Source organism: Lissotriton helveticus, chromosome 9 (assembly GCF_964261635.1).
Source record: "Lissotriton helveticus chromosome 9, aLisHel1.1, whole genome shotgun sequence".
Classification (NCBI taxonomy): Eukaryota; Metazoa; Chordata; class Amphibia; order Caudata; family Salamandridae; genus Lissotriton; species Lissotriton helveticus.
In genome coordinates this window covers 1,245,665,101-1,245,686,355 of record NC_136070.1, presented here as the reverse complement: position 1 = coordinate 1,245,686,355, position 21,255 = coordinate 1,245,665,101, and the positions used below count along the sequence as shown (strand labels likewise).

At 45.8% G+C, this 21,255-nt stretch overlaps 1 protein-coding gene across 3 annotated transcripts in view; it reads left to right on the top strand.

Moving 5' to 3' along the window:
- HMCES (5-hydroxymethylcytosine binding, ES cell specific) overlaps positions 1 to 21,255 on the top strand; it is a 64,694-nt gene that overhangs the window by 31,859 nt on the left and 11,580 nt on the right. For all 3 annotated transcript variants that reach the window (XM_078661772.1, XM_078661773.1, XM_078661774.1), the window contains exon 5: positions 13,342 to 13,502. In XM_078661772.1, the coding sequence (XP_078517898.1) occupies positions 13,342 to 13,502 (161 nt within the window). The remainder of the gene's footprint in view (positions 1 to 13,341; positions 13,503 to 21,255) is intronic.

Here is a 21,255-nt window from a genome sequence, read left to right as displayed (position 1 = left end):
TCAAGTATCCCTCAGGCCCACGGAGGAGACGGAGGTGGCGGTCCAGCATCCAGACGAGGCGGTGGAGGAACGCGGCGAGTCCCGACCAGAGCCCAAGCCGAGAGTCCAAGGTCCGAGGTATCCGGAGGCCCACCCGTAACTGAAGTCCGAAGTTCGTCCGTCCGGCGTCGAAGCAGTCCAGTCCAGTCCGAGGCCTTCCGTTCTTGCTGCCCGGTGAGTACCGTTGCTGGGGTAGTATCTAGACAGGGTCAATCTAATTGTCTCTGGTCCGTGGGGTTTGGTGGTACACAGATCCCAAAACGAAGTGCCCACTTCGGTGGATGCGGGTCCTGACGTGTCTCTTTATGAGACCGGTAAGTTTCGTACTGTTTTAGCAGTGCATCTAGTTTCTGTTCCAGTCAGTCCTGTTCTCGAGAAAATCCATGTATTCTGTTTTCCGTATTCCAGTTAGTATTTTGTCAGACCTGTTATTTTAAATGTTCTTCATGTATTTTAATGTCGTGGTATGAGAGTGGTGTAATTATCGTGTTCATTGTGTATTGTAATTGTGTCTAGATTACAGTTCAGTCATGCCGTTATTTTCCAGACTACGTCAGTTAAGAACTAGAAAAGGTCTGTTAGAAGCAGCAGTTCCTGTCCCGCCTAGGGACAGTCCAGGTCACTTTATGTATCAGAAGCATGGCATAAGTGCCATATTATATCTAGATTTATGGGTAGAGTATACCAAAGAGTTAGAAGAAAAGTATAGATGGCCTGTATCAGGCACATGGGATGCCGAGTGCATCATGCGAGTAGAAGAAGCATTATGGAAAAAGAAAGCCAGACAGTCACAGAAAGATGCCATCGAGTTATGGCGCAAAGAATCTCATAAAAGAACCGAAAAAGAAATCAGAAAGTCAGAATTAAGTAGAGAATCCTTAGAACGAGCCCAAGAAAGGGAATTAATCGAGATAGGTGAACGAGTCAGAACCGAACAGTCCGACAGACAGAGGAATGCCCTCATTAAGGGTATGTATCCTCTTCTTGCCGAGGGCTTGCCAAAAGCAACCCAGGAGGCATCCAGTAATTTTCCGCCACCATTAGTTCCGATCAAGCTACGTCACAAACCGACCGCAGCTGATATTTTTATCTCGTCCTATTTGGACGACACGGTTCCAGAATATGCAAATCCTGTTCCGCCAGCTCCTGTAAATAATGTAAATCCTGCTCCTCCAGACACCGGAGTACCTGCCACGGTACCCCCGGTCCAGCCTACACTACAATTTCCCACTCTGCCAGCACGAAGAGTATCAGTCGACGATTCCAGTATAGGGGCCGCAGGAGGAGGTCCTCCTGGTACCCCGCCACCACACCAACGAGTAACGTTAGTCGAGTTACATGAAAGTGCGTTACAGCGTACGCCCAAATATAAGTCCGTTGCAGATATCCGACGAGCTCTTACTGAATGCCGCTATGATCCACTTGCAGGTGATGATAGTACGGTTATATATTCCATCCGTGTAAGACGGGTGACCGGGTACTTGGACACCCTACCGAATATGAAAGAAGATCTAGACAGAATATATCGTTTCATCCGTACAGGGGATGATCCAGAAAGTATTGGCGAAGCCATGTCTCAAAGGAAAGCTGAGATCCAGCTCATGTTATTAAAGTTTCTGATTAATTGTTTAATAAGGGAACAAGATTATCCGACCAAAGATCCGGCCGAAATGAAAATCCTGACAAGGTGGAGTGATAATATAGCCGAGGGTAAGCACAGAACTATCAGTAGTATAGAGAGTATGTACAAGAGAATTCGTAAGGAAATAATAAAGTTACACGAACAACGTAAAGCAGCACAAGTAAGCGAGAAAGAGAATGACTCTTCTACTGAAGAGGTAGAGGACGAGAATCCCGCCAGAATAGCGTATGTAGGAAAATCTAGATTTCCAGACCGACATTTACGCCTAGAACGCAAGAAAACTGTTCATCACCCAGCACCAGAACAAGGTTCTCTAGAACAAGTATTTCAAGCTACCGATCACATTCTGAAATCACGAATCGGTTATAGTAAGTTAAGTACTATGCATGAACAAGAACTAGCCCGATCAGCAGTCCGATGGATTATTGATTCTACCACTTTTCCAGACGAAATAGTGGCACAAATGTTTCTGAAATTGCCCCCAGCCGAGCAACGACTGGTGGGTATGTATATGATCCAACACCTCATTACTCTGTATGAGGGTCAACATTCTGATCCAGGTCCGTTACATGATGTCCTGAACGAGTTACTCCAGTATAGATGGAAAGGTCTAGGTACCGATTTAATTAGTGTCATTCTAGAACAGCGTCACAAATATAGAACGTTCCTGAACCCGCATTTTGTTCATGTCTCACCTCCAGAAAGTAAACCATTTTACATAGATAGACAGAACCCGCTACGAGAAGTACACCCAGTCAGGACAGCAGATGGTGAAATGCAACGAGTGTTTGTTTACACTCCGATTACAAAGATGGAACTCTTAGAGATGAAGAAATTAATTCCCTGTCATGACAAAGATCCAGCAGGGTTCCACCGAGAATTAAAAGACATGCTCCGTATGGGAGAATACACGTATCCAGATATAATTAAAATGTTAAAAGTTCTGTTGCCCGCAGGCATATATGAAAAACTCAAGGAAAAAGAATGGGAGGTGGGAGAGAAAAAGATCGATTGGGCAGTTCTAGAAGCTGAAGATAAGATACGAGTACCAGGTACCGGTCTTGGAGAGAAATGTAAAGAATTACCTGAACTGTTAATACAAGTTTTGCCCAGATTGTTAGCCACTAAAAAGGAAGACTGGGATGCAATCTCAGCCTGTAAACAGAAACAAGACGAAGACACTAGTGATTTTTATTCTAGATTTGAGAAATGCTTTATTATAAACAGTGGCCTCAAGATAAGTAGTGAGTCATACCCTCATCTTTTTGTTACTAAATTAGTCGAGAATTCAAGTCCACAAGTTAAGAATCGAGTTTTGAAAGTCGAAAGTACATGGCAAGCTAGTACCCCGTCCCAGATGTTACAGATGCTTCAGTACCACCAGAATAGAATCAGAGAAGAGCAAGAACACGAAAGAAAACGTATGAAAGACACGAAAATGAAAGTACTAGTTGCACAATCTGTTCCTCAAGACAGTCAGAAGAGGGGTCCGAATCAAGCCAGTCATCCTACAGTTCCCGTTAAAGGGACATGCAATTATTGTAAACAGCCAGGTCATTTCATAAACGAGTGTGCAGTTCTGAAACACAACATAGCTACCGGTAAGACTAAAGAAAGACCACGTCCGCCTAGACAAGAACAAGTTTCACAGACTTCTCAGCCACAGAATGCACAACAGACAGTTCCAGCACCGCAGCCTATTGCTGCAACACAGCATGTTACACAGCAGATGTACCAGTATGCACAGTCTGAGTATCCAGAGTATCAGCCATATTCATGAAACAGCCTAGAGAGGGAGGTAGGCTTGCCTCTCATCGAGATTCCTGTAGATCAAGAAGGTCCCTATGTTCATAGTCAAGTACTAGGGAAAGACAGAAAGTTTCTGATTGATACAGGGGCAAGTAGGACCACCATCAGTCACGCCGAAGTTCCAGGGGCTCCGCTCTCAGGCTCTAGAAATGTTTCCCTTGGATTTTCAGGAAAGCCTATTGTAAACGAGATATCTAAGCCAGTTACTCTAGAAGTAGGTCCATTGTCCCGAACTACTGATCTGTTACTTACGAAGTCATGTCCAGAAAATCTGTTAGGTATTAAAACACTGAAAGAATTAGGTGCAGTTATTTGCTGCTCCCCAGAGGGAATACGCCTGTTTCTACGTGACTTCAAGGGTCACTATGTATTACGAGATTTTGATCCGAGATTGTCTAATGTTCCGCAGCATCTATGGGCGCAAGGTCCAACTGATGTAGGTTATATGCAAATCACACCCCATCGTGTGACTCTCAAGCCAGGTGTAGTGTTACCACGAATCAGACAGTACAGATTGCCACCTGAGGCTGTAGCAGCCTTATCCAAAATTATTGACGAGCTCATGGCTCAAGGAGTAGTTGTAGAAACTGACTCCAATGTATGTAATTCTCCGATCATTCCAGTCATGAAACGTACTGATCCAAATGCACCCCCAGTATATCGATTAGTGATTGACCTACGAGAACTCAATAAATGTATTATTCCCCAGTACCCAGTTGTCCCAGATATCTCTTCCCTATTGACAGCCATTGATTCCGAAGCCTCATTTTTTACAGTCATAGACCTCAAGAACGCGTTTTTCAGTGTCCCCATTCATCCAGACAGCCAGTTTCTTTTCGGATTTTGTTTAAATGGAAGAAGCTATAAATTCACACGAGCTCCTCAAGGTTTCACGGAAAGTCCTAGTATTTACAGTCAAGCACTTAAGAGACAACTAGACAATATTCACATGCCAACTGACACTGCCCTGCTCCAGTATGTCGATGATCTACTGATCACAGCCCGTTCTGAACGTGCTTGCGAGCGAGCATCACTTACAGTCTTGTATTTCCTTGCCGAGATGGGGCACAAGGTGTCCCCTTCGAAGCTTCAATTCTGTGTCCAGCAAGTGATCTACTTAGGCCACTTGCTGTCCAAGTGGGGTAGGCAGTTGACACCAGACCGTATCCAGTTAATAGCGAGTCTTCCTCAGCCCAAGACACAGAAGGAGGTACGTGCTTTTATCGGCCTTACTTCTTATTGCAGACAATGGATTCCTCAGTATGCATTTCTAGCCAAGCCACTGATACAGTTAACGACACAGGAGGCAGCCGTATCGACTGTCCTCCCTTGGTCATCTGAACATACACTTAGTTTCAATGAGTTAAAGAAAGCTTTATGTCAAGCTCCAGTTCTAGCTACACCGAACTACAGTAAGCCTTTTACACTTTTCGTCACAGAACGCGAAGGTACAGCATTATCTGTTCTCACACAAGATCAAGCAGGACAATACAAGCCCTGTGCTTATTTTTCGAGCACACTAGATCCTGTAGCCCAGGCTCTGCCTGCGTGCCTTAAGTCAGTTGCAGCCACAGCTCTAGCTATCAGACAAAGTGATTCCATAGTATTAGGACATTCCTTGACAGTACAAGTTCCACACTCCGTGGAAGTTCTTTTAAACCGAACCCAGACTCAGCACTTGACAATTGCACGTTTAACAGGTTATGAACTGACACTGTTCCAGCCACACATAGAAATCAGACGCTGCAACGTTCTAAATCCTGCTACACTGTTACCGTCAGTTAATTCGAATCCTGCCACACACGACTGTGTGGAAGTAGTTAATATTATGACAAAGCCAAGACAAGATCTGACAGATATCCCATTACCAGATCCCGACCTGACACTTTATGTGGATGGTTCATGTATGAGAACAAGTACAGGAGAACTAGTAGCCGCGTATGCAGTGACTACTGACACTGAAGTTATAGAAACACACCGTATTGACACCCTGTCTGCTCAAGCAGCAGAGCTAGTTGCTCTGACCCAAGCCTGCATACATGCTAAGAACCTGAAAGTCAATGTTTACACAGATTCACGTTACGCATTCGGAGTCGTCCACGACTTTGGAGTGCTCTGGCAGGAGAGAGGTTTCATGACTTCTCATGGAACCAAGATTCAGCATGGTCTCCTTATTCAAGCTCTGTTAGATGCCATACATTTACCGACATCTATTGCTATCATGAAATGCAAAGCACATACGAAAGTTACTGACATTATTTCCCAAGGTAATGATCTAGCAGATCGCACAGCCAAGTTTACAGCACAGACTCCAGACATTCCAGTTAATCCGACACAGACACCTACTCCAGATCCGACTACATGCATGACAGTTAAGGACCCTACTCAAGATGTCATAGATATCCAGTTACATGCTACTCCCGATGAAATCAAGAAATGGTTCGAACAAGGAGGGGTCCAGACAGATCAGGGATGGGTAACGAAGGGTAGAGCCACATGGTTTCTCCCCGACTCTATGGTTCAAGTCATTATCAATACCGCACATAGTCCAGCACATTTAGGAGAAAAAGCTATGTTAGATAGTATCCAGAACATTTGGTTCAACAAGCATTTACGAGCTGCAGCCAAGCAGAAAGTCCGTACCTGTATGATATGTTGCCAGTTTAATCCAGGTAAAAGTGTCCCGGTGGAACAAGGTGGATTCCAGCCTCCTGACCACCCTTTTGAAGTCCTCCACATGGATTATATTCAGATGGAGCGATGTCGAGGTTTCAAGTATGTCCTTGTAGTTGTATGCGCTTTGTCCAGGTGGACAGAAGCATATCCAGTCCCAGATTACACAGCCGCGACCACTGCCAAGCAGTTGGTTCGTGAATTCTTCCCCCGCTACGGACTCCCTAGAGTCGTATATTCTGACAACGGCCAGCCATTCTCATCTGAACTCATGAAACATGTCTCCCTTTTGTTAGGGTACCAGTGGAAGTTCCATTGTGTACGCCATCCTGAAGCAGCCGGTCTCGTAGAGAGACATAATCAGACCCTGAAAATCCGCATTGCTAAAATATGTAAAGAGAAAGGTGTGGACTGGCTAGTAGCTCTGCCAGTCGCTTTGTTTTATATGCGCATGGTCGCACATTCCAGATCAGGTCTGTCCCCGTATGAGGTCGTATTCGGCCGCCCCCCTAATATGTGGGGTACACCTAGACCCCGAAGTATTACCGATGTTTCAAGTAATATGCTGACAGATTACCTAGCTTCCTTGATGTCTGCCCTACACTCTTGTCGTTCACAGGTTGCCGCCGCATTTCCAGACAATACCGAGGTGGCACCGCATGAAATCGTTCCCGGATGCATGGTTCTTGTCCGGAATTTTGATCGTTCAAGTCCGCTGGAGCCCCGCTGGAAGGAGCCCAAGCAGGTCCTCCTGGCCACCCGTACTGCCGTCAAGCTGGAAGGCAGGAAGGGCTGGGTCCACCTGTCTCATGTGAAAAGATTTTACGGACTAAAGACTGTTTCAAAGAACATTTCCGAGGATTTGAAAGACTGCCAAAGTACTATTCTCAAGGACTGTCCCGCAAAAGACAATGATACTAAACCCTCCCTGTTAGAGAAAACTCCGCAACAGGAGTACAAGCTAAAATTAAGGTCTAGTAAAATAAGTCAGCCAGTTTGATTGTCTAAGTCCTCCCCTAGGTGAAACGGTTAGACCGGTTTCTGACATGTATAAAATAGACCCCCATAGTGAGAGAGTTAGTCAAAACTCAATCCGATGTATCGTTTTTCTAAGTTTCATATTGTTTTTCAGCCTTATGTTTACCTGCACAGGTTATGCATTTTATTTGTGTTTTCCAGTTTCTCATGTAAATAAGTCTTCTATTGCTACAGTAGAGCACACGTTTAGTGATCTGCCTCCTCATGAACTATCTTATCGTCTTGCTATGCGTAATAATTCCTTTATCCGCATGTTACATTATTCACACCAGACCAGCAATGCCACTAATTGTTGGGTGTGTGGTCGACTCCCCCCTTTCCAGACACCGAAGGGAGTTCTGCCACTCTTTCCTTATCCATTTTCACATAATGGTTCGTGTGGAGCATGGTCCACGTTAACGTCATCCTCAACAGATATGTCTTTTCTTAACAGTACATGTTTTCCAGACAAGCAAGGTCTTCCCCACAGAACAGGGTTAGATCTAGAAAATGAAGTTTATAATTTAGGTAATTATTCTTCGAATTTCATGGTCCTGAATGTTCAGTCTGATACTACTCCAGACTTACCTGCTATGTCAGTATTACCAGTCAAAGGTGAATTATGTGTCCGAAAGAATGGTTCCGTACATGTAGGACATAGTGATTGTACTACTATTGTCAAGTATAGTGACAGTGGGAAATCTATTTTCAAAGCTTCACGTCATTCTTATTTTGTTTGTGGTCAGACCGCATATGTTCGTCTGCCCCTCGATTGGGAGGGAACCTGTTACATTGCCTTCCTACTGCCACCAGTTTTTCTAGCCCCACCTGACTACCATAGGAATTCCCACCTAGTACATATCAGACACAAGAGAGACCTCCCAATTGTCGATTATACTGAAACTGCTCTAGAACAATACATAGATATCAATAAAGGTGTCTTTCCTTATTTAGGTACTGTTGTGAATAGTAAACTGATACGTAGATTAACCAGAACCCTTGAAGCAGTAGTGATTGAGACTACCTCTGCTCTAGGTAACTTGACCGAAGAGCAATCCTTTATGAGAATTGTCGTGCTCCAGAATCGTCTCGTCCTTGACGTCATACTGGCCGATAGGGGCGGGGCATGTAGAGTCATCGGATCTAGTTGCTGCATTTTCATTCCTAATAACGCGCCGTCTGTTTATTCAGCTATAACCAGACTCCATAAAATTGCCCATATGTTACACCAAGATCCAGGCACCTGGACATGGTCCGGTTGGTTCTGGAATATAATTTCCGCCTGGGGATGGAAAGTATTGTCCTTTCTAGGTATTGCAGTAGCGATCATATTCAGTTGCTGCCTCTGTATACAATGTGGCCCTGCGATTTGTGGCATTTGTGCTACCTCTTGTATTCCTAGTCCCAAGTCCCGTCCTAAATCCCGTTCCAAGAAAATTCGAGACGAGCAAATGATACTGTATGAAATGATAGATGGTATCATGAATATTGATGTTTCCTGATGGAAACGTAGTGACAAGGAGGGAATGTGGAAAAGTAAATTTTGCCATGTTCTGTGTCCCTACGTGTTCCCCATCTTATGTTATGTGTGTATGATTAATATGCATATGTATTCCCCATGTTCGATTAAAGACGCAATTACAGTTGTGTCCATCCCTAGTATGCCAGTTTCCAGTTCTCGTGAATACTACGAATATCAGGCCTATGTAAAGTTACGTTGCCACGTTTCCCAGTGTGCACGTTATTTCATTGAAAAGTCCCCGTTTCTAGGCCTCAAAAGGGCCCGGACACCAGATTCAGCTCCTGTCTCCTGAACCCTCGCTGAGGAGCGATACAGCCCCCACCTGTATCCTCGACCCTTCACTTACTTCCTGCCCCACAGTGCCCGGCTCGGCCTGGCTCTGCCTGCTAGTCTGCCAAGAGTATGTTATGATTCTAGTTATCAGTCCAGCCCTCCTTCTCTGCATTCCTAAGCTACTGAATCGCATCAATAGTTTCCGTCATTGTCTAGCCTTTACGTCTCCATGTAAGGGAAATACTGTATTTAATGGTCATTTAATATTCTTCATCACGCACTACATGTAGAATAATGCATGCTCCAGTCTTAGAGTCTGTTAGCCTTTACCCCGATAACTTTTAGTTTATATCAACATGTTCTCTAAACATCAGATACTAGATACTGTTTAGGTACATATCGCCCTGACTCTCCAGACTTCAGTCTCTGCTCCTAGCACAGAGTTCATAGCCCCCAGCTTCTCCTAGTAACACGTCATTGTCAGTTTGCGCGCACCATTTAGGTTAGAGGTCCCGGCTCCTTAGGTAGCCCCCTCCATGTTTCCGCCCCATTTATGACATATTCTGTTACGTTTACATCACATGTCCATGTATACGCCTCCTGTTACACCCACTTTCACCCTTATCTTTCGCGACTGCTATTGACCACACCCACTGCTCCGCCTATCATATGTATTGTAATGCAACTATTTTAGTATATATGCTTGTGCATTGTTATTAAAAGTTATCCTTTTCCTTGATCCTGCCCCCGGCAGCGCTGCCATCCTGTTCCCGTGCAGGTTGTCCTGTTCCTGTCCTTTATGCTGTATTAAACCTGCAAACTCCTACTACCTCGAATCTTGACTCTTATTTATTGAGCTATCTGTTATTGCTATGTCCAGTCAAACCTAGATCCGGTATTATTTATTTATATACCACAAGTCTACTAATTGCATTGTGGCATTTTATGATAAGGGGGTTTGAATGCAACCGCCCGTACAACTTGCTAGCTGACCCAGTTAGTCCTATTTAGGAAGCATTGGTAGCTGATGCTAGCATTGGAAGAAATTGATTTGGACGCTGAAGCTACATGCAGCAGATGACATTTATATTGTTATATTGTAAGTTGAAAAGAAGTGGCTCAGACAGCATCCCAATCACTCCTTCTATAGGCTGCAACTTTGTAGCACTGACCAATACTTTGACAGGTTTCAGCATATAACCAGCTACAGAAATACAAAATACTATAAATATAAGTGAATGACCCCAAGTCTGCCATGAAACATTTAACTTCTAATGGTGACAGGGTGCCCTTGTAGCCGAGTGAGGTGTTTGTACAGTACTATAAAACCTGTATCTCAAGTATCCCTCTTTATCTACTGTTTTCAGTATTGTGATTCTTTGTTTGAGCCGTCTGTGCCAGAGAACACACCATGTATAAACAAGGCAATTAAGACTGCACTGCTATAGTTTCCTGAGGACTGTACGCAGGGTGTCTGTTTTTAATTTAGTAGTTGAGACGTATGAACCACAGACCTAGAATACAGACACTTTGTAAGCATTCAACAAGTAACGCCATGGCTACTGCCTTTGTGAAAAAAATCTTACTGCCACCACATCTCACATGACCGGTCAAAAATTAACAGTAGAGCAGAGTAAAACGAATGTGACATCAGCTGCTTGCTTAGTGCTTAGTGACCCTGTTTAGTGATGATCCCAGGTTTATTAACTCCTTATGCTATCCGGTAATACAGCAACTGAGCAGCCACACAATCTACAAACAAGCCCTTCAGAAGCAGCCATTAGAATCTTGTCCGAAATATCCATGCATACGTGAGAAATTATAAACGTATCTCACAGAGGTCGTGCAGCAGCAGAAGGAACCGAGCTGCAGACAAAATTGCAAGTGCTAAGAATAGCACCGCTAAAAATATAAAGGACTAACCGCTGAACAGAACAAGCATTTGCAATGCAATAGGTCTCAAATTTACGCGAGTTTGAGCTATTGGCATTGTAAATGCTTTTTATTTATGTGTTGATTTTTAGCGGCTGCTATTAAAGTGAAAGTGTGGTATGAAGAGCTTTTACCCAAAAAAAGCATTTGTTTGTCAAGTTGACAAACAAATGCTTTTTTGGCAAAAGCGCCCCAATGCCGCGGTTTCACTTTAATAGTAGCCACAGACCTTTCTTTAGACAGGTATGTGGCCTCTATTAATGTAAAAGAGCAGCATGGGGCGCTTGAAAACAACCAAAAATGTAAATAGTGAGAAAAAAATGCGTCCGTCTGTGCAGCGGGAGGAGTGGGCAAGGAACAGAGCATATTTCAAACTTATGGAGCTGAGTTAGTAAAAAACAGTTTTGGCAAATTAACAGCGCACGCTTCGCACGGTGTATGTGCAGGGAGTTGGAGGGGCATATTTATAGCTAACGCACATTAAGTGAAAGCATGCATAGTGTGCTGCAAATACCCCCCCCCCACCTCCCAAAAGGCCACCATTGCTAAAGCTGGCGTTCGCTCTTTACATTAATTACCAATAAAGAAAATAGTGCTCACCGACTAGATAAAGCAGACCGTGTAAGACCACAAGTAAAAAGTCCAGTCGTTATGGGAGGTTACAAATGCAAGCAAGTGGTAGGAGGGACTAGTAAGCCTATTCACGAATGAAAAGCAACTATTTTGAAAGAACGTAATAGGAGCCTATTGAAAAGATGTGCGATAAATGGGCGGAGCTTTTATTCCATTCCTCAGTACAGCATGCGTCGCAGAGCAGCACATGCGCCGCCCAGGCTCGACCTAAAAAAGCAGAAGCCAACAATGTACAGATGTCAAGGAGGAACGAAAAACAGACTATACATATAGGCATTGGGTAAGCTGAGTTTGCGCAGTTCATGCCCTGGAGGAATGGAATGAAAGGGTCACGTCTGAGCTATAAAAAGCAGCCCCTCAAACCCTAAACTTGATTTATTGCCGCACCTCTCATTTGACAGACCGAAACCAAGTAACGTTGGCACTACATCCATGATCTAAGGGAACATGCATGCAAACCTTCTATGATCTTTGAAACAGGATAGACTGCTTCCTGTATTCACGTCAGAAACCCCCACCTACAGCAGTTCTACACCAGGGCCAAATATGCTTGAGTTATTAAAGCTGGACTGGGTCATCGTGCTATCAAATGAAAATCTCTCCTCAGTATTTTAATTTTAAGCCAAATATTGCAAACATAATTTTCTGCTTGCCATAGAGCGCTTCATGTAATTTCAAACTGGTTCTACAGACACTCGCAAATCTGAGGTTTGAAGAGCGTTTTCTTTTTGGCTATTTTATTTAGAATGAACTCGGCCCAAAGTCATTACAGGTTTTACATGAGCACCAGTTACATTACACAAGGTCAGATTGTTTTTTTCTCCTCAGGAGCGGGAAGATTAAATAATATGCCCTGAATCACAGGATATTGAGCCGAGGCTGAGACATGAACTGGGTTCCTCAGTTCTAAAGTCAGTAGCTGTGTCAGTACCAGCACATCAGAGCAGAGGTTACAGCAATCAAGAGCTTGCATTTCATAAATACCTGCATATTTAGTGACAAACGCTGGACCTCTAATAGCCTGGAAGATGCAGTGAACCACTGTTCTTTAGCAATCCAAGGTTGTCTGGTAGTTTGTAAGGAGCGCTCGGACATCTTGGAATGATAAAGAAAGAAATTAAAATAATGCTACCACCAAAGCAGTTCCTGCACTAGATGCTGCGTACTGCAAGCAGCAGCGGACGGCTCGATAGCAGTGTGAGGGGAGCTGCCTGGCGCTCTGAAAATGGAAATAATGTATATCAATGATTATGATTGTCAAAATAAAATATTTATTAAAAAAAAATAGCACATTGGCCTTGATACTGACGTCAACTATATTCATGCTGGGTGTGCACATTGTGCACAAGCTAAATGCAGGCACTCACAAAATGGTAAGCCAATGGCTCAAGTGGGCTGTACCATTGCTTTATCTTCTACGCTGTAGTGGGCGGAAGGAAAGTATGAATGACAACATAACTGATCAAAAGATAAAGACTACAAGCTAAGTTCCCTACATGTAAGTATACTATACTTTTTTTATACAAACAATAGTTAGATGACACAGCTAAAGCTGTCTTATAGGCCAGACCTAAAAATGATTGCTGGTGTTCACCACCTGCAAAAATCTGTACAAATTAAGAACTGGTGGTGGGTAGTGTCAGGCTCTTGCACACAGTGGAAAGAAATCTGAACCAGTCACAAAAGTGGGCGAAATATTAGTTTGCTTTTTAGAACTGTTTTCCTTTTACACACGTTTAACTGATAAGTGTGTGCTGCGTGTTCTGTTTCTAAGATTAGCTGTTTTGTATTTTATTTGCAGTTCGATGTGGAAGATGATGTTGCAGAATGGAAAGGATGGAGATTGCTAACCATTGCTGGGGTTTTTGATTGTTGGGAGCCACCAAATGGAGAGGAACCATTATATTCCTACAGTATCATCACAGTGGAAGCTTCCAAAGGTGTAAACTTCATCCATCACAGGCAAGGATTAAAGGGCCAAGTGTCTAGTATCGGTTTATGTTAGTAAATCTACATTAGTAAATCTAAACCTGCCATTCACTGACTTACCTCTATTCTTATAATTCATCGTATTACCCCTCCTCCACCTCTCTCCCGTTTTCTAAGCAATGCTTGGATTGCCCTAAGAGTACACAATCACACTAGTTTGTTTGATTTAGAAACATGCTTTAGAACCTCTAACATGCAATGTGTATCGTTAATTTGCCAAATAACTCAGTTTGCACTTTTGGTGAAATCCCATAACCTGGTAACTCAGCAGGTAAACGAAAATGAAAGTCCTAAGAGCTGTGCTCTGTGACAGCAGCTGTGCCTTAGTTTCAGGGCTACTCGAATTATGCAGCACAGAATGACCAAATTATGCAGCAGGGTTTCTTAAAATATGTGGCAATAAAAAGCAAACTTATTGTTAGCATTACCTCATTATTTTGGAATTTTTACATATGTCGACACTATCTGTGCCACGTTTCACCTCATTAGTATCACTTTGACACCCAAATACAGAAATAAGCAAGAGAAAGATGACCGGTCGACGTTTGTGAAGCACTTTCCACTGCGCAGCAACACATCGCTGCACTTTTAGTAACATTTAATCCATTTGAGTGAAAATCCAAATTTTTTGTTAAAATCTCCAGATTATGCCGCAGATGATTGATTGTGCGGTAAATACGACAATTCCATAGTTAAACAGAAATGGCGGCCTCAAAATTGCTTAGTTCCAATGGCCCAGCCTACTTTTCAACTTTTGGAAAACGTTTCTATTACATACATTCCAACATGAAACATTTTTTTTGCTTAAAAAATCGGCAGTACTCTGCCTGATTCGGGTGTATCGGAAGAAATGCAATTGCTACAGGTTTTACAAGTGTATGCAGCTTTTACCCTTAATCCAGGGATTTACTGCGCTGACGTGCAGACAAGGCCTTTTTAGGTCGAGGACCGAAGGCTGCGCTTGCGCAGTCTCCGGGAGGAGATTTAATGATTTTGAGTCATTTTCAGTATGGGGGCTTGAACCCGCCTCTCTCCTCCATAGGCTGGCTTCCTAAACGGAGGCCAGCCATTGGAGGAGACAGGCGTCACTCCAATAAAGCCCCGTCTCTTTCGGATTCGGGGGCGTGTTTTTTTTTGCGTTCTTTCGACTGTGACGTCACCCGTCACTCAGAAGGCCAAAACACGCCCACGAATCCGAAATTTTCTGATGTTTGCGGACGCCATTTTTTTTGGTCCCGTTTTCAGTGTTAAAGCCGCGAAGAGATTGCTTGTCTCTCCCCCTGCCGCTGGAGCCGCTACAAGTGCGTCCTGTGCCCCTTTGACCTCCGTGAAGCCGTCCTGTGCCTGCCACCCCGTGTGACCCGCTCTGCCCTTGAGCCATCATCACACAGTGTCGCTGGGCTGCCCACACCCACTTCGCCCTCCTCTTCACCCGCTTTGCCCTCCTCTTAAGGGTCCCGCACTGCCTGCCGCATCCCCACTGGGGGGAGAACCCTGGCCGAGAAGCGTAACCCCCGGAGACTCCTGGTACGCTGAAGCGAACCCTCTCCCAGACGTCGCGCCCCGCCAGTGAAGCGCCTTTTCCCCGCTTTGTGCCCGGCACCCCTGTCTTGTTCGTGGCGTACGCCCGTGGCGTACAACAACTGCACCAGCCTTCATTGCCCCCTACGAGACGTACCGCCCTGTTCGTGTGGCCGTACGCCTCGTACCTGCCTGGAAAGTTTGCCCCGCACTACTGCTAAAGTTCGCCCCGCACTCCGTGTGCGCAACGTGCCTCAAGTCCTACGAGTGCGCTGGAGGCGCACTGACAACCAGCCTTGCCCGTAATCCTGCAAGCTGTACCGGCGTGTTGTGACCGGCCGGGTACAACTCGCACTCCGCCTTCCAGCCCAGCAATTGCCCCCGTACGCCTGAAGCGTACACCATTGCACGGCCCCAGTGCGCCTCGTAGCATACGCTAGGAGCGTACACAACTGCTCCGGCCTTTGCTGCTAAACCTGACGAGACGTACCGCCTTGCCTTGGGGCCGCACGCCTCGCATCTGCCTGCAATCGTTGGAGAACAAGCACCGCTGATCCTGCAAGCCGTACCGGCCTGTGGGTCTCTGCCGGGTACGACTCGCACTAGCTTGCTCGGGTGTAGCTCGCCTCGTACGCTGAAGCGTACCAACTTGCCGCCTTACGCTCGAAGCGTACCCTCTCGCCCTCGTACGCTGGAAGCATACCATCTTGCCCGCACCCTGTCCCCGAGGCCGCGCCGCACCCAAGGGCCGCACTGTACTCGAGTACAGGCCGCCCTGTGCTGCTGCCGCCTCTCTAGGGGAAGCTGCCAGCCTGCCACCAAAGGACGTCTGCCCCCCAGCCGGACCGGCTCTGCCAGACCAGCGTCCTGAGTCCGTCCCGCACCCCGTGGGGCCCCCGCGCATCAGCAGGTACTGTGCCACATCGGACTAGAAAGTCCAACTGCCCTTCCACTCCAGAACTGCACATTTGGGGAAATACAGTGTACGGGGTCATCTTCAGCTCCTTCCCGTGCCCGCCCCCATCACAGCTCCTTCCCGTGCCCGCCCCCGTAACAGCTCCTTCCCGTGCCCGCCCCATCACAGCTCCTTCCCGTGCCCGCCCCCGTCATCTTCAGCTCCTTTCCGTGACCGCCCCGTCACAGCTCCTTCCCATGCCCGCCCCGTCACAGCTCCTTCCCGGCCTGCCCCCGTCATCTTCAGCTCCTTCCCGTGCCCGCCCCGTCACAGCTCCTTCCCGTGCCCGCCCCGTCCTCTTCAGCTCCTTCCCGTGCCCGCCCCCGTCACAGCTCCTTCCCGTGCCCGCCCCGTCATCTTCAGCTCCTTCCCGTGCCCGCCCGCGTCATCTTCAGCTCCTTCCCGTGCCCGACCCCGTCACAGCTCCTTCCCGTGCCCGCCCCCATCACAGCTCCTTTCCATGCCCGCCCCCTCATCTTCAGCTCCTTCCCGTGCCCGCCCCGTCACAGCTCCTTCCCGTGCCCGCCCCCGTCATCTTCAGCTCCTTCCCGTGCCCGCACGCGTCATCTTCAGCTAACAGTTCCGTCTGACTGCAGTAGCTGGTGCCCTCGTGTTCGTGAAAACAGGCATCATATAAAAGTCAGTGTTCCTCATTTGGAGTAGAAATAAAAAATGCATTTTTATACCAGCTGGGGTGGAAAGGTATGCATAGGTAAAAACTAAACACGTCCACCCATTAAAGCATACCGGATTTTGTACTAGGCGTTAACCGATAGTCTCACGAACTTTCAAACGCCTAGTGAGCTCTAAATTTGGTAACCAACAGCACTAATGTGCAGACTCATTTCTTTTCAACTAAGTGTACATCAGTCCACCTGAATAGTGTCCGCGCACACCTCTTTCAAAGACCGTCACATCAGATCTTCCAAATACTGCTTGTAAATATCTGGATGGTTGGCGCTATGACCAGGTCTTTTCACCTGCAAGATGGGTAAAATGGTCCCATCAAAACCAAGATACTGTCCTTTCATTTAATATCGTCCAGCACGGAGTGCTTCTAAGAGTATAATAAGTGACTGCATGGGTATCAAAGTACCCTTGCATCTTCTCTTGCCAGACAGGTAACTGCTTCCACTGTAAACTACCCTTTTCTATCTTAACCTACACTGCAATCGCTGCACACACTACATGACCATAACTATCGAGGCATGTGCGCCCCATGATTGTCATGTGACCGACCGCTGCCTCCCGTCATGTTATGACAGCGAGGCGGCTGTCATTGCGGATCTATTCTACAAAGGACGGCCTCCTTACACAACATAACCCCTTCCGTCCCCCTGGTCAAGCACTCTCCCCTCCTGCCTGGCAAGCAGCCCGCACTGGAAGAAATGCGCCTTCCAGACGTCTTTCCCCAGGGCAGTTGCGATGATTTTTGCCGCCTGGGTAAAATGTCATTTCGCCACTCCTTCCAGCAGTGATGGGACCTCCTCGGATGCTTTTAAGAGTCACATGATGCCGCCCCATTTAAAGGCAACTAAGCAGCGCACTACATCCAAGCTACTCTAGGCTGCTGCCTTAGGGTGCCATACAAGATGCCCCAGGAAGGTGCCAGATAATGATTACAACAAAAGGCCGTGTTGCTAGTGAAGAGGAGCACTCAAACAGTAAACTGCAGTGGTGTTACTATTATTATTCACATACATTTACTAAGTATTATACATAATGTTGTTACTGTCATTATTTTTTTAAATAATTTACACAAATAACTATTTTTGTTACTTTTATTAATACGAAGAATCATGATAATATGATAATAATAGCTAATAGTAGTGGTGGGGGCAATACTGCATTGAAAAGTTACCCTGTGTCAGAGAAAACAAAAGTAAACTTCAGTAGAATGTTCAGGTAGACAATCCCTCGTTATCATTGCCAGGGTGTGTACTTATTTGTTATCATTTGTATGTTTGCTTGTTCTTTGAACTGCTACTTGTAGCTTTCGTTACCTATAAGAAATGCCACTCATTCCTTGACAAACCTTAAGAAAAAACCCAGGTTTAGTCGAGATGTACCAACTTCGCATATCTGACAGGTGGCAATGACGTTTGCGGTCTGAAAAAAGGAGCTTGTACCGTCTACCTGTTGCAAGCCCATCAAAGAAATTTGTTTGCTAAAGAAGTTTACATACTCTGACGATAGATGTAGGCCGTGGCGTATTGCACACAGTTTAGCTTCAGGACAGAAAACATTCAGCAAATCAATTCTGTACACTTTCATGTTTGCATGTTACAGTGGAGAAAAGCGATTTTCATTTTGCATACAATCGGATGGAGCAAAATCACCATTTTTACCGCTTTCCTAAAGGTTATGTATATTTAGAAAGTTCAAGGCAAAAAGTTAGGCCCCCCTGCCCCCGTGATCAGGTCTCTCATTGCAGACGTTTAAGCATTAAACCCACCCCTTAATGCATTTAGACTTTACTTTCCTGCGCTGACAGTCCAGAGGACTTCCTGCAAAGGAAAGCAGTAGTCGCCCCGTGATGCGTTTCATCTGTGAGCCGGTTCCTTGCCGGTATCACCTGTAGGCACACGCACCCCCCCCCCCTACGGCACACGCACCCCCCCTACAACTAAGCCCCACCCGCCCCACTCACTGGGCTACAGGCTACTTCACGCGGGGCTTCCCTCACTTGCATCGGCGGACTCTGCTCCTCCTACGTGCCTACAGCGTTTCACAGCCTCCCCTAGGGCGGGACTTCCACCTTCTGCCCTTCTCCTCCAGTGACTTTGCGGGCGTGGGCTTCCCGCAGAAGGCGGAAGTCCCGCCCCAGGGGAGGCTGTGAACTCGTAAAGCACCTGTGTGTGTGGCTCTGTCTGTGTGTGTGGCTCTGTCTGTGTGTGTGGCTCTGTCTGTGTGTGTGGCTCTGTCTGTGTGTGTGGCTCTGTCTGTGTGTGTGTGGCTCTGTCTGTGTGTGGCTCTGTCTGTGTGTGTGTGGCTCTGTCTGTGTGTGGCTCTGTCTGTGTGTGGCTCTGTCTGTGTGTGGCTCTGTCTGTGTGTGTGTGGCTCTGTCTGTGTGTGTGTGGCTCTGTCTGTGTGTGGCTCTGTCTGTGTGTGGCTCTGTCTGTGTGTGGCTCTGTCTGTGTGTGGCTCTGTCTGTGTGTGGCTCTGTCTGTGTGTGTGTGCTCTGTCTGTGTGTGTGTGTGGCTCTGTCTGTGTGTGTGGCCGTGTGTGTGGCTCTGTGTGGATAGCTTTTGTTGGTGGCTCTGTGTGCGGGTGGCTCTGTGTAGGTGGCTCTATGTGAATGACTGTGTGGGTGGCTCTGTGTGGGTGGCTGTGTGTGTGGGTGGCTTTGTGTGTGTGGCTCTGTGTAGGTGTAAATGCAATAGGTCATGCATTTGCGAGCAATTAAGCTATTGGCATTGTAAATGACAATGCCATTTATTTAACTATTAAGCTATTGGCAATGTAAATGACTGCCATTTATTTATGATTTAAAAAAAAATTCATGAGCAATGCCAATAGCTCTACCTTTAATAATGCCAAGACCATTGCATTGTAAATGCTTGTTTTTCTTTTCTGTCTCTGCACACTTAGTCCAGCGTAAAATTATTTCGTTTTCCCATTGGTTGATACTGATTGCACCTCTGCATGCTTTATTGAAACCCTGACAAATCTGTGAGTTAATGACCGCCCTCTGCAGTGTATTTACTTCATGTATGCATCTAAAATGTGCTTCAGCAATGTTCAAATTCTTTATCGCTTAAAACGTAGAGAGACCTTGAGAAGTTGCTTTTTTCCTCAAGGAAATTAAGTATTTGGGAGTGTAGTGTCACATTCAACTTCTAAGAGTCAGCAGAAATAAATACACCTTCAATGGATAAAATAGAGAAATGTACTGATCTGTGATGAGAATGTGCTTCCCTAGTGACAGTCCACCTACAGTTTAGAGTATAAGTCAATCAAAATCGCCTGTGCTTGATGACCACCTCTAAGAAACTCAATCCTACAGCATCCGTAGGAGATCATGCTTTGACCACGTCTACTCAAGTCTACCTTGTTAAGGACCACATAACCTATGGCCCCCACATGCTTGTCGACAATGACAACTCCATCAATAAACAATTGTTAATGAGGAAGAAAGCCTTTTCATTAACCATTCATGACGATAACTACCCCATTGAGATCTTTCTTTTGGCATAGAAACAGCCCTCGTCCGTAATGTACTCATTGAATAGCAGCAAAATAACCTCCACAAAAGTTTTTTTTTTTATAAATCTTTTTATTGGTGTTTAAAAAAAAAAAAAAAAACAAGTACAACCATCAGAAATGGCAATACAACAAGTACCAGTACATTCCCGCATCCGTCATCCCAATATGTATGAGAACAATTAGACATTATTTAACCGCATGCGTGCGGGCGGAATTCCGCTCGTACTCTGAGATTTTTTAAATCGCACTTTACGTGACGAGCTGGGCTCGTCATCAGCGTGCGAGGAGGCTACGCCATGACGAGCCCAGCTCGTCATCAGCGTCGAAGGGGTTAAGTCTGTACAGTTTACATGGCAATATCGAGTTAGTGCACAAATGTCACGTGTCACACCTGAGGCTAGACATTTCTAGTTATTTTTAAAGTTCACGGAGTTTCAGAAGTTTCCACGTTCTGCAGATAGTTCGTTAGATAAGTCCAATAGTCTTTCGGTCTAGATCTTGCTGGTAGTTCTTCTTCATATGTCAGCAGTTGAGTTTTGCAGTGAGTCAGGTCTTTTAGCCATTGTTTCGTGTTCGGTACTCTTGTGCCACCCCAACCTTGAGATATTTGCCTTTTGGCCAACAGAGAGAAATTGCACAGTATTTACGTTTCCCGGCTTTGACCCCGGGTAGCAGGCCTAGCAGACACATTTTTATAGAACAGTCAAACTCCATTCCCACCATTTTTCGAAGGGTTGTGGTCACTTGTCCCCAGTAGTCCTGTATTTTCGGGCAGGACCAGGCCAGGTGGATGAAGCCAGCGTCTTGTTCCCCACATCGTTTACATTTGGCATCCTCCCTCAGCCCAAACTTATGGAGACGTGACGGAGTGTGATACGACTGGTGGAGGTATTTCAGGTGTAGAATGCGTAAATTGCCATTAGGAGTGAGTAATTAATTTAGTCAGTGTGCAGGCAGTGTACCATTCCTTTTCAGTTAGCGGGGCAGGTAGGGACTCGTTCCAACGCGTCCAGGCTTTCTTGGACTTGAATGGTATCTCGCTTT